This window comes from Pithys albifrons, chromosome 18, assembly GCF_047495875.1.
Source record: "Pithys albifrons albifrons isolate INPA30051 chromosome 18, PitAlb_v1, whole genome shotgun sequence".
Taxonomy (NCBI): domain Eukaryota; kingdom Metazoa; phylum Chordata; class Aves; order Passeriformes; family Thamnophilidae; genus Pithys; species Pithys albifrons.
The window spans coordinates 8,794,949-8,808,598 of record NC_092475.1 but is presented as its reverse complement, the minus strand read 5'-3'; the positions used below and the strand labels follow the sequence as shown (position 1 = coordinate 8,808,598).

The 13,650-nt window shown below is 45.2% G+C and overlaps 1 protein-coding gene across 1 annotated transcript; it reads right to left on the bottom strand.

The window, feature by feature from the left end:
* Positions 1-83: 83 nt before the first annotated feature.
* ZNFX1 (zinc finger NFX1-type containing 1) lies at positions 84-13,508 on the bottom strand. The gene is made up of 13 exons (XM_071572585.1): positions 13,157-13,508; positions 10,402-12,477; positions 9,512-9,643; positions 8,941-9,089; positions 8,592-8,735; positions 8,029-8,146; positions 7,546-7,787; positions 7,282-7,421; positions 6,779-6,933; positions 6,002-6,147; positions 5,538-5,648; positions 4,723-4,818; positions 84-2,609 (listed from the first exon to the last, which is right to left on the bottom strand). The coding sequence occupies exons 1-13, from the start codon at positions 13,209-13,211 to the stop codon at positions 183-185; spliced, it is 5,991 nt and encodes a 1,996-aa protein (XP_071428686.1). The 5' UTR covers positions 13,212-13,508; the 3' UTR covers positions 84-182.
* Positions 13,509-13,650: the final 142 nt, after the last annotated feature.

Genomic DNA, 13,650 nt, shown 5'->3' with positions numbered 1-13,650 from the left:
GGCCCCACTCCCAGTAAGCAGCGGGATCGGCGGTGTCCCGCACTCCCGGCAGCCCCGCCCCGTCCCCCAAGAGGCAAGACCGGCCGCATCGAAGCGCTTTATTTGTGAGGGAAAAAGCGGAGAAGCAGCGGGGTGTGCTGGGGTGTGCGTGGCTGTGATAGGAACCGAGGGCTCGCCCTCCTCTACATCAGCCGGCGAAGGTCCTCGAAGTTGAGCATGTTGTTGGCCATGTCGGACCAGGCTGCGTGGGTCGCACCGTCCATCTCAGAGGCCAGGCTGTTGGTGCTGTCCAGAGTGTGGTTTGTGCCCCCGATGACTTCATGGCACTCAGGGCACGTACTCCTCTCCATTGCACCCCCGCATTCCCCAATCACATAGATATGTCCATTTTTGCACTTGAACCAATGGCCACGGGGACAGTCAATAGCTTGGACAATCTGCACCCGCTCAGCTTCAGAAATCCCTAGGCCTGACATAGGCAAGGAAGTGCTGATCTTCTTCATGTGAGCCTTCACTGCAGTCTCATCCTTCTCCGTAAATTTCTTTGTCCCTTCCAGGATCTTACGTGCACTGGCAATCTCTGCTGCAAGCACTGGGGAGATTGTCCTACCTCGAGTGTTGCACCTTGCCAAGAGGTTCACCAAATAAGTCAATCTCTGGATCTCAGACTGCAGGTCAGAGAGCTCCTGTTCTGTAAAACTGATGCGTTGCTTATCCAGCCACACCTGGACTTCAGCCAGCCGCTTTCTCACCCCTGGGCTGTCACTCTCAGCAATTTTGCTCATAGAAGCGGTTAGGTCTGCTAGACGGTTGTAGAAGTTAAGCTGGTTCTCAATTAATCCAATACTCTTTGTGGACAGATCAGCTTTTAGTTTATCTTCTAGCATGAGGTACCTGGAGGGTAGATTACTCTTCAGAACAGCATTCCCAGCCAGTGCAGCCTGCAGTCTTTGTCTGCTAGACTCAATTTCCTGTGCTGAGCCTTGGATTTTCCGTTTCACCTGTTCTATCTCATCCACTCGCCTTTTCACACTGGTGCCATATCTCAAATTCTTTCTGATGGGTGTCTGACACAAAGGGCATACCTTCAGCTTGACCACATCATCATCACCATCCATATAATGGTCAAGGCCTTGGGACTCAAAGATATGGCCACAATCTTCAAGCTGTACAAATCGAGCATCTGGGTCGTCCTCAAAGCCAAAAAAGATCTGAGTGAGTTCCTCATGGTCACAAACAAGGCACTTCTTTGGGCAGGGCTCTCCACACAATCCAACACAAGGATGCCCACAGCGCAGTAGCTTAGCACATGGCACATTGCAGCGAGGCCTATTGCACGGCTCGGAGCACAGATTGGTACACTGGTAGTGCTGGCACTGCCATTCACATGGCTCAGCACAAGGAACACAGCTCTCTCCACATTTCTTGTTACACTTACTGTGAATACAATAGTTCTCACATTTCAGCTGACAGGGTGGGCATTCTGTAGTACAAGGCTCCTGACAGTTGTGAGAGCAGATCAAGACGCGCTTGCATGGCATGTTGCATGCCTTGTGAAATCTTCCTTCCAAGCAAGTGTAACAGGAACCTGAGCATGCATGACCACATGCCAGTGTGACAGAACACTTAGTTTTACATTGGATAGGGATCTCACGTTGCCTCACAGCCATCCAGCATTCAACTTGCTGCTTGTGGCCACATTTCAGCATGGCTGTAACCTTTTCAGGACATCGCTTTGTGCATTCCTGCCCACAGAAATTGCTGCATGTGTGTCCACAGTTCAACTTCTTCTCGCAACTTTCTAGGCACGTAAAGTTACTCACTGGAGTAGAGCATGGCACCATCTGTGTGTGGCCACACTTGGAAATAGTTTTCTTTACCTTCACGAGACATTGTCCACAGGACACGTAACACGGCTGTGGACAGCGGTGCCCATTTGCGCAAAGCACCTTTTGACAAGGCTTCAGACACTGGTACTCTTTGTGTTCCATGTCATAGGGATGACATGCCCTTGTGCAAACATGTCCACAACTCAATCTAAACTCACAGGGACGACCACAGCCTCCTTCCGGGACTTGACTGAAGTCTGCAGCTGTAGATACCGGTGTCTTAATTTCAGGGTGGTTTTGACAGCAAAGCATCAGTGAGCGTCCAATGTGATTTTTCTCCCGAAGCGTGTGAATGATCTTGCTCCAGAGAGGAACCTTGCCAAGCATTCTCATGTTTCCAATACAATACAGCCCTTTCTTAGCTCTGGATAATGCTACACATACACGATTAGGGATCTGCAAGAACCCAATTCTCTCCTCTTTGTTGCTCCGCACCAGTGACAGCAGAATAATATCATTCTCCTCCCCCTGGTACTTATCTACTACATGAACCTTCACACCTCCAAAGATCTTTGCAGGCATGAGCTTACGCAGACAGAAAAGCTGTCCAGTGTAAGTAGTGAGAATGGTGATCTGAGAAGGTTGATAATTCTGACACAAGAAGTATTTGCACAATTCCACTACAAACTGGGCCTCATGTGGGTTCTGGTGGCTTTTCCCTTCCTGGATCACTTGCTCAGGAAAGTCATGTTCCACAAAGAAGAGGTTAGATGAGACGCCCTGAAACAAGAGAAAGGATGTGAGAAAGAGAAGTCTGGCTTCTGTTCCCCCAGACTGTTTCAATGTCCCTGATTATCCACTGAACGGAGGACTCTTAAGGAGAGGACTACAGTATGCAGTTACTGTGTACTTAGGTGATTTCTTCTTAGATTTCCATGGGTTATTAATCAGATGTGATTAATAAGCTTAAATTCCCATTTCAGCTTATTGGTAACATTTCAGTATCCTAATATGAAATCAGTTCCTGTGGATGATTTTATTCCATAACTTTTCAGAGATGTTTCTACTGTACCTTTTCAGGTTATAGAAAAGTGAACACTAAGTGTTAGTAACATTTCTCAAAGCATATTCATGGTGTGAACAATGTCTTGTTTTGGCCATGTAGGAAAAAGTAAATTACCAGTGCACGGGGCTTTGCACTTGCCTAAAACATGCCTCCTGTTACTGCAGTACAAACAAAGCAGCAAGGAGGATTGCTCTTTCACCAGAAAAACTAGGAATGCTAGGACTCCAGTAGTCATTTATCAGCTCCAGGGGTACAGAGTTGACTGCTCACCTGTTCAAAAATTCTATTTGCTTTGAGTTAGCAGGAACCTTTATTTTTTTTTTTTTTGCCTATCAACTGGAATTGCCCTGCCCATAAGAAATTATTAGTCTGCCTGCCAAAACCCAGGGACTGATTTTATCAGGAATGAATAGGTTTTGTAGATCAAACACAGATCTGCTTTTTCAAAGTGTCCATAATGGCATATTGTCTACTGCAGTAGAATTTAATTCAGTCATCACCTATGTTGGTTATTGTACCAGCTGGAAAGATTGAATTTTGATGCCTTTTGGTACCTCAAGTTTGTTTTAAGGCCAGATGGTACCACAAGGTTCTCAAAAATAGCTTCTTATAGGAGAAATGGGGTAAAGTTTTCAGGTCTCCCAAGTTGTTGTGTGTTTTGGGTGGTATATTTGTTGTTGGGTTTTGCTTTGGTTGGATTTTGGAATGGGGTTTATTTGGCTTTTTAATTTGTTTAAATAAATCATCTTCTACAAAGACTTGATCTGGATTTCAAGATATTAAAAGAGGACCTGCCACTTTCCCAGATAGCTTATTCTAGTAATTTAATCTTCAGTATTAATTTTCCCTTGTCTGACTTCAGCATTTTGCTATAATTCTCCATATTCTTCCTTCATCCAGCTAAAGAACTTTTAACTAATTAATACTGTTTTTTTGTTAAGACAGATTTACACAGGCTAATCTACTGTAATTCTCTTTCTGGAACTACCTCCAATTCTTTCTCCGAGGGTATCAGTCACTTGTGTTTCAGAGATCCAAGGCCATCAGCACAGCAGTGTAACCTTGGCTCAGACTTCTGGGAAAACAGTTACATTACGACAGAGAGCTGTGATCAAGTCTGCAGAAAAGGGCTGGGCAAGATAAGCAAGGGAAAATTAGAGACAGAGATATGATTGTTAATAGTTCAGAGATGCAAGAAAAGCACCAACATGGAGGTACATGAAATCCCAATTAGGGTGGGAAAATACAAGTCAGAAAACAGGGAGTGAGTGTTAAGGTGGAAACTCAGCATCATTAAGGAAGAAGCAAAGACTGACACTTCTGACTGATACCCAAGACAAGCATTTTAAGGCTTACAAATTGTTAAATTCTGGCTGTTTATTGTGCATGTTAGACAAAAAGTGACTGCTTTATATTTGTAAGCTGAATACATCCTGTTTGCACATGTTGTTTATTGGTAAAATGGCCAGAGAACCCAAGAAAGGAGGGTTCCAATAATCAAGTGACCTATTTTATGTTGCAGTTTCACAATATTGTGTATATGCAGCTTTCAATCTCCTACAATTCTTCTGTTCATTAATCTATTTTCTACTGTTCTTTTAAAGTCATCAGTATTGGGTCCATTTCAAGTGTCCACCATCACTAATACCAGAAGAACTACAAATTCCTTTACCTGATTCTGTATCACACCTTTCCTTGATTTGAGTATAAATTTCAGTAACTGCATTTGCTCTAAAAAATTGAAATCATTAAGCACTATATTTTACAGAAACTTAATTGGCCTGTAACAAGGGACAAAATCAATTGCTTGGATTGCTGAAAACTCACTTTTATGTTTTCATAGTTAAGGACAGAGGGATGGTTCTCCAGCTTCTGGTATATATGAGGACTGATAAGTTGGGCAATTTCAGGACGCATGCGGTGCTGAAACACAAAGCAGCTTTATCAGTCTTGAGGAAGGAACAACACATTTCCCTGTTAATATTCTGTTATTCCACTGTACAGACCGTGGCTGAATACAACACAAGGATGACTTTTCAGTAAGAGACAAGAAGGAAACACTTCCCAATCCCTGCTCTCCCCTACCCCATTGCTGATACCACCATCACCTACAGGAGTGGTAGTAGCAGAGTATCTTCAAGAAAACACTTGGTAAGGTTGTTGTACAAGAGGGCTGGTTTCAGTTCAAATCTAAGAACACTGCTATAGATTACAAGAGCCAGCACTTTACCCTAACTACTACTAGGTTACTACTTTTAGGTAGTTTTAATACAGGATTGCTGGAGGTTGAATTAACTTTCCCAAGCACTAACATAGATGATTATAGAAATGTAGCTATAAATATCAGGATGCAGCCTGAGAAGAATTGTGCTGTCACTGTCCAAAGTTTTGGAAGTTTCAGATGCCACAATAAGCCATGTTCTATGCACTAAAACATACGTGAACTATAGTGCTGTGAGTAATTAGAAATATACTGGAACACTGTGGCAGTTTGACATCTCCTACCACTCCTCTCAGAAATTAAATAGTACATTCTTTTCTTTTAGGCTTCTCTTAGAGTAGAAGTATAAATGCAAGTGTATTAAAAACTTAAAACAACCTAAATGCAAATGCAATGGGGTTTTTTTACAGCTCTTCCTTACTTGGTATTTCAGACAGACAAAGGGGAAATCCACTTTGATCAGCCGTTCAAAGAGAGAGATTTCCAGATTGAAATTCTTGGCCAGGTCATACACGTTAGCACTAGGCTGCAACTGAAAGAGAAGGGAGAGGAGGTCCACATTTAAGCACTTTCCCTATGTGTTAGTATGATTTTTTTCACTCATCTCCTTTTCTGTCACTGGTCCCCCACTGAAAAAACAGAATTGGATTCTTGCAGAAGTGCTCAATATCAAAGTTAGATACAGTCACAATTGAAGCCCATATAAAATTGTATCAGTTAAACTAAAACACCAATTCCACAGGAGCTCTACTCCAAACTACAGGAGACAGGACCTGTGAAAATTGGGGAGCAAGAAGTCTTGGCAACCTATCACTCATGGTGTTTGGTTTAAAGATTCTAGTTCATTTGCACTGTAGTTAGAGGCATTAATCATGAAAAAGTTACCTGCTGGTGATCTCCAATGAGGATGAGGTGCTGGCAAGCTTTACTCAGAGTAGTAATGGTATGAGCCTCAAGCACCTCTGCTGCCTCTTCTACAATGACAATTCGTGACTCTATTTTTTGCAAGATCTGACGGTATTTGGCAGCACCTGAGCAAGGACAGAAGATAAACATTAGTAGAATATAATTATATGTAAGCAGTATGACAAGAGTTTTCAGGGAGAGGAATAGGCTGTGTCCCAGAAAAGACTGAGGTTCTTCCCAAGATCCCCCATTTTTAAGACTTAGCTTTTTGAATTTTAAAACAGCATCATACCAGGGATGGCTTCTATATGAAGGGAAGGCAGGTGGGAATTAGTCCTATGCCTGCATTGACTCTTTTTCAATGCTTTCTTCAGACGTAAGATACACTTAATACATTGATCTACACACATAAATAAACCTTAAATCGTCTCTCCAAAGGGACGTACTACAATGACCTTAACACTATCATCACCAGAAGGTGAGGATAGCAGTGCAGATATTATCTGTGCCTTACTCAGGCACAAGTGGTGCATTTCTATTCCAGGAATGCTGCTCAAGACGGGGGGAGCAAAAGAGTGCACAGAAACTGCTCATGTCCCTAATTGACAACTCTCACAACAGCCACATTTGCAAAGGGCCAGTGCAGAGCCTGACCCAGGCAGTGAAGCAGCATATGATGCCAATCTTTTGGCAACAAGGTTCTTCAACCATTACTGAAGCAGTGCAATACTGGTTTGCTTCCCAACTGCTCTGCACCTGTAGTTGTCATCCCCACAATTCTGGCCTTCTTGAGAATGCAGAGATCTTCCTGAAGCTTCAGTTCTTTCAGCCTTTCTGCTGCTGCCTGATACTCCTGCTCATGCTGCAGAATCCTCCGTCGAATAAAACCCTGATAAGTCTGCAGCCAAAGCCTGAGAAGAAAGAGCCATTATCACACAGAGCAAGGAAAGCAGGATGGTGACCCAGAACTTCTGAATGGATTCAGTTCAAAACTTCCCTCATGTCTTTTGGGCAACATATTATTACTATCTGTACTTAGTACTGAACACACACACACACACATACACACACACACACACACACAGAGCAGAGGGGATGACATCACTGCCCATGCAGTACAGGGAAGGTAAGAACAAGCATGTTCAGACAAGGAGCTGAACAGATATAGACAGAAACACTGTAGCTTGACAAAGAGTTTGCAAATTGGAATGATCCTAGGAAACAGTTGCCTGACAGAACCTGCAAAACAGCTCGGTCACCTGTAAAGCCTCCAGCGGGAGTTCAGGTCAAGTTGCCACAGATCCTGAATAGCCTTGGCCTCTAACTCTGACATTGCATCCTGTTTATGGAGCTCAGCCTTCATTCTCTGCTTCATTTTCCTCTTCTGGCCAGCTGTTACCTGCAGAAAAAACGAAAAGCTTTCCAATAAGCAGTTATAGCAGAAAGACTCTTCTGTATTAGCATCCCTACGTTATTCTTTGCACAGTCAAGCAGAGCCAGAGCATGCTAATGCAGGCAGTTACCTCCCACTGCATAGTCTCCTCTTGAGGTGTTCCGTCTTCCTGGTCCTCCAGCTTCATAGCCAACATTGTGCTGGCTAGTCTACGAACAGCTCTTTGATCTTCCTCCTTCCTTCTCCGAGGCTTTGCTACCCTCTCATCCTCAATCATTCTCTCAGCTTCAATCAGGTCAGCCAGCTGTGTGATCTCCAAAAGCTCCTCTTCTACTTCACTTTCCCACTCTTCCTCTCTCTCCTCCTGACCACCTGTGAGAATCACCAGTCACATGCAGTGAGCCACAGCCACTCTAGCAGAATCACAGTGCAGCAGTCACTATGTGGAAATTAGGGTTAATCTTTCCATGTCCTTACAGTAACACCTTGTTCTGTGCCTGTTAAGTAGCAGTGTCTCTTCTGGCACACATACATTGCTTAGGCAAACACACCTGTAGAGAGGGTGGGGATGGGGTGGGTGTCTTTTGGGTTTGTTTGATTTTTGGTTTTTTACCTGGAGTTTCAGCCCATATATTCTCTGCAACGCTCTGGGTGAAGACAGATACACCAAGGCCCAGCCACTCCAGAATCGCTGAGTGCTGTGAACCACTATAGTAAAACTCCATGTCATCCTAATAAGGAAAGTCAAATCAGCCAGGCCTCTTGCACTTGAGAGTCTTAGGATGATGCCAAAGCAGCTTCGTGCAGCAGCAGGCAACTAGACCAAGTACCCCTGAGAGACCCTTCAGAGCTAGAAAGTCTGAGCAGGCCCAGATCTTCAAAAAAGCATCCCTTCTCCCCTTCAGTTTACAAGGCTTTCACTTGGGCACTTGTATTTGTATGCTGATACAGATCACTTAGAATCTGCACAGTTTAAACAAGCAAAATTTAAAGCCCTTGTTTGCCCTGCCTCGTCTAGACTACTGTGATTTAGAACAGCTTGCTATTTGCTCTCTCACTTTCCTGGTAGCCAAGTGATGTTAAAAGGGCATGCACTTGGGTAACCTCAGACTCAGCAGAAAGGATAGTAAGCATACTCTAGGACTGCTTGACTCAGAAGAAAGGGACCTCTCTTACCAGACCCTTCATCAGACTGGCCCAGTGTTGGCGGTCAATGAAGGGTTCCAGGTAGCGCTCATGCAGAACTCCATAGGTGGTGCATTCCAGCTTCTTCGCTCCTTCATGGAGCGCCTGCTCAGCCTGTGCCATCCCACTGGTTATCTACCCAGAAGAAAGAGAAGGGAGGGAGTGTCACACTCAGAGAAACAAAGTTCAGAAAACACAAGACAAGGAATTGAGAGAAGAATTAAGTGGCTGACTTCAGTGTAACACAAGGTGAAAAAGACCAGGTGTGGAGGAGGTTTAGTTATCTCCTCCAATGCACAGGCAACCCAGTCCCATCATCTCCAGTGAGGTCTGCACATACATTCCCATAGGCTCTGCAGAGGTGCCCTGGCAAGTCATGTTTGAAGTCAAACTTCTTCCTCAGCTCTTTCAGGGTGAATTGCTGCAGGATCTCACTGCTGCTCCTGCCCCCAACACGCACTATCCCATCTTTTTGGAATGAGTGTATTCCTGTGAATGAAAGAGAAACAATAGTACTAAAGGGGCAAGCTCTGTTTTCTGCAGTAGGACAAGGGGTAGTAAATGCTATAGTGGATTGGTCTGAGCATTTTTTTACTTTATACCAATGAGGCTAGAGTCACTAAAAAAATATAAACAAATCAAAAGGGCAGGTTATCATGCCATAACATGAGCAGACTAAGAGTTGTAGTATAATTTCCAATTACAGCTTCTAATAACAGGTTGCCCAGAGAAGCTGTGGATGCCCAATCCCTGGAAGTGTTCAAGGCCAGGCTGGATGGAACTTGGAGCAACCTGGTCTAGTGGACCTGCCTATGGCAGGAGGATTGGAAGTAGATGATCTTTAAGGTCCTTCCAAACCAAACTATTCTATGATTCACCTGAATCACCATCCCATTTGCAGGTACTCTTACCTTCCAAGAACTGATCCAGTGCATGGTTAGTGTAGCAGACTATAAGGATGGGATACGTCTGGAGAGTGCTTTGCCAAACCTGCTCATTAGTCAAAAGAGCTTGAACAATCTTCAAACCCACATAAGTCTTCCCTGCAAAACAAGCTCAGAATGAGAAAAGGGTAATCCACCCCTTGAATCACAAAAATTGTCAAAAATTGATAAAAGACTTCCTTCTAGGCTATCAAGAGAAATGACCACAGGAGTAACTAGCTTACAAAACACAGAGAAAGCACTGACTTTCTGATCTGTAGTTGAGCAAGGCCACACTCTGCAAGACTGTTGTTTTTGGCATAATACACCGGATATGGACACAGGGTTTCCTCTGCCACTGCATCCCCCATCCTGCTCTGATAATGGCTTCATACATGACATTTGGCTGCACATGAAACATTCACATGCTAGTGGAATACAAGTACTGGTGCTTGTTGAATTCAGTTACCATTTAAAAGAATTATAGTTAAACTTGTAATACTCTATTCACACATCGATCCATGGCTGAACACTGACAATGCTCTAGTATGCTGTGAAGACAAATAGAGTGTTGCACAGCAAGAACCACCATGTTCTCAAAGGTGATTGACAATTTTTTCAGCCCATTACACAAGCAGAGGCAACAGTGCAATTGGTGTCTGCTTGCATCCAAGTGAGCAATAAGCAAGATCAGATACAAGTATTGGAGCATATTAACTGTCTCCACAGCTCACACTAACTGGGCCACTCAAATATTGATTAGGCACTGGACTAAAGCTGTGGAGACAGTACAGATGACTTTCTCTGAAGTCAATCTCCCTAAATGGGGGAATCAAGAACTCTTTAAATTACAGAGACTTTAAGTGAATATTTCTCACCAGTCCCAGGAGGTCCTTGGATAATAGCCAGCTCCTTGGTGAGTGCAAGATACAATGCCTGCACCTGAGACTTATCTAATTTCAAGGCTTTCACTGAATGCCATTGCTTGGGGTCTAGAATGTGGACTCTTCTCAAACTATCAGGGCACATCTCTTCATCTGATGTCTTCATCAAGGGGGCTAAGTTATAGGCAGTATATTGTGTCAGGTATGCTGGCTTCTTCACCCGTGCATCACATTCCACAATGTACTTCTGGAATGGGATATCTTCTTCCTGCATTTCCTGCAACCCCTCTAACACATGTCGATAGGCCTCAAAGTAGGCAGTTGTCTCTACCATGAGGAAGGAGTCTGAGGGTCGAACCTCTGGCAGCAGTGCCTGGCTCCGTGCATCAAAACACAGCTCCACAAACCCATTGGCAAGATCTTCAGCAGAACGGTTAGAAACAGTACCAAAAAGGAATGTTTGAAAGTGATCTTTGGACATGCAGACCAGGGATCCATATAGCAAGCGTTTAGAATTCTTCCACTGTACAAACTTCAATGGTTTTATGTCAAACTGGACCTTGTATACAATGCCAGTTGAGGCACAACGTGGGGCAATAATGTGTGTGTCAAAATAAATCCTGATATCATCAAATTTTTTCTTTCTCAAACCTCTGTCCTCAAAGTTCTGCAAAAGCTCCATGATACCTTCCCTTAAAGGCCTCACAAAGTCTTCTCTCAAAAGCCGGAAATGGGTGTCAAGATAAATGTTGGTGCTCTCATATCTTCCAGAAACAATGTTGAGACGTAGAAAGGGTTTCTCATTACTGTGTACCTCATTATGGGTTGGATAAATGCTCATGGTACGATAGTTTTCTTCTTGACCATCAATCTGAGGCTGCATAAATGTACAGTTATCAGCCCTCAGTGTGCCTTCACGTCTCTTCTCCTGCAGGTGCTTCATGAGCATCTGGACTTTATTGAGATTCTTCTCTGTCTCTTCTGTGATGTCCACACCAGAAGCTCTCAGGGCATTTATGGATGCTGGCAAGACTGTCAAGAGAACAGAGATTTTCTGCACAGAGCTGGCTGGGAAAGTACTGATCAGGTCCTGAAGAAGTGAAATGATGTTGCTAATATGCACAGGGTACTCCTGCCGTACAGCAGGAACTACTTCTGTTGCCATGTCAGACACATACTGTGGCAGACAGACCTTGAGAAAGTTGGACTCCCTCACCACTCCAAGCAGCTGTTGGATACTCTGTCTATCCATTCGGGAACTGCATGCTTTTCGAAGCACCTGGCAAATGAGTTGAAGGAAACTGGGTTTTATAGCTGTTTGGGAAAGAAGTTCCTTTAAACCCGAACTGGAAGCAAGCGTGATGACAACTTCTGAAGGATCTTTCTCAAGGAGACTTTCTAGGAATTTATAACCAATCCTTTTAGCTTGCCGAGGCTGCTCACTGAGGTGGGCACCACCTGGGGTAGCATTCTGGGAGAAATGAGGATTCTCATGACGCTGCATTCTTCTTCTGTTGCCTTCATTTTCCCACGCATTCCCCAGCTCTTTAGCTCCTTCCTGAGCTTTTCTGTCTTGGTACCTCCTTCCTCTGCCTTCATTTTCTTGCTCATTCCAGGGTCCTCTGGTCCTCTCATGTGCTTGTCCATCCTGGTACCTCCTTCCTCTGCCTTCATTTTCTTGCTCATTCCAGGGTCCTCTGGTCCTCTCATGTGCTTGTCCATCCTGGTACCTCCTTCCCCTGCTTTCATTTTCTTGCTCATTACAGGCTCCTCTGGTCCTCTCATGTGCTTGTCCACCTTGACATCTCATTCTTCTTCCCTCAGTCTCCTGTTTAGCACAGAATCCTGTGCCTTCACTGGTGGCCTGTTCACCTTGGATTCTTAGTTGATACTTGTTTGATTGAGGAACCTTTGAAATACTACCACCAAATCTCTCCTCTCTTTTCCCAAGTAGAAGATTATCATTACTGTCTTCGTGTCTTTCCCCTAACTGAACTGCCTGGCCTGGTACATTATTTGTTCTGTTTCTGCCTCTTCCTTTAAAGACAGTGCTTGAATGAAATACATGTCCTTAAAAAAAAAGACAAAAAAAAAAAAGCCAGGTATAAACCAACCACATTAAACTGCCTCCCAACACAGATGCATAAGCATATTGACCTGACAGCCAGTATATTTTGAACACTTAGTATCAAGTTAAAAAACTATTATATTTGCACACAGACTCTTGGATTGTTGTCTCCTCTGTACCCCTTTTTCTAACTGCTCATGGGAGTGCTATGCCCAGAGTTCACTTGAGCTGTGAAGGCACTAAAAAATGAAACCCCTTTTCCCAGAACCGAAAGCAGAATTAGGAAGGGCCAAAGATCAAGATTTCTGCACAGGACAGCATTTCCTCGGGCGTTAGGCATCATTAAAATAATGACAGAGGAAGCAGCAGCTGACTTGAACTGACTGTATACAGTACATTTAAAACATGAAGCTTGCGGACAAAGCCCAGCCTCTGAGAGTAGCGGGAAGCACATCCCATAGATCTTTGTCAGGCTCCCCAGAGAATCCTCCGGGAAGCACTGAATGATAACACAGGTTGCTGCGACACATCACTACATCGTGTCCGCAAATAAGCCCCGGGGGGCGAACAAGGAAAGGCTGAAATTCAGCCTCGAGGGAAGATTTCGCCGTACCAAGGAGAGGGCAGCGCAACCCCCTGCACCAACACCACCCCCAGCCCTCCTGCCCTGCCGACCCTCACCTCTCGCCCCATCTCGGGCCCGCCGAGCGCCAGGCTCCCTGCTGGGACCCTCCATGGCCAGCGGGGGGGCTCCTCGGGGCCCGTCCCGGCTCTGCGGGGCAGGGCAGCCTCGGCTGTTCGCCCCGAGCACGGGCAGTGCTGCTGCGCTCCCTCACAGTCCAGCAACCGCCTCGGACCCCGGCGAAGTTTCCCCTCCCACACCCGCAAAGTTTCGCTTTCCACTTCCCCGCAAGCCCCGCCCGTAGCCTCGCCCGCTGCCGGCCCGAGCACGGAGTGTCTGCTGCTCCCCTTGGCTTCCGCGGGGCGGGCAGGGAAGGGTGAGAGAAAAAGGAGACGGGAAAGGAAGGGAAGCACAGCCCACTCCCCTCCCACCCTCAGAGCCGCCGCTTTCGCTTTTCTTTCCCAGCGCAGCGGAGCGAAGCGGAGAATCTGCGGCTCTGCCCGCCCACACGGCCCCAAGCCCGACCCCTAAACCCAGCCCCAAGCCCAGCCCC

Bases quoted from the DNA above. Each gene is read 5' to 3' on its own strand.
- ZNFX1 (XM_071572585.1), bottom strand. From the start codon at position 13,211: ATGGAGGGTCCCAGCAGGGAGCCTGGCGCTCGGCGGGCCCGAGATGGG. The intron at 12,478-13,156 runs GTGAGGGTCGGC...TTTTTTTTTAAG, and splicing joins GGCCCGAGATGGGGCGAGAG to GACATGTATTTCATTCAAGC. The intron at 9,090-9,511 runs GTAAGAGTACCT...TTTCATTCACAG, and splicing joins ACTGGATCAGTTCTTGGAAG to GAATACACTCATTCCAAAAA.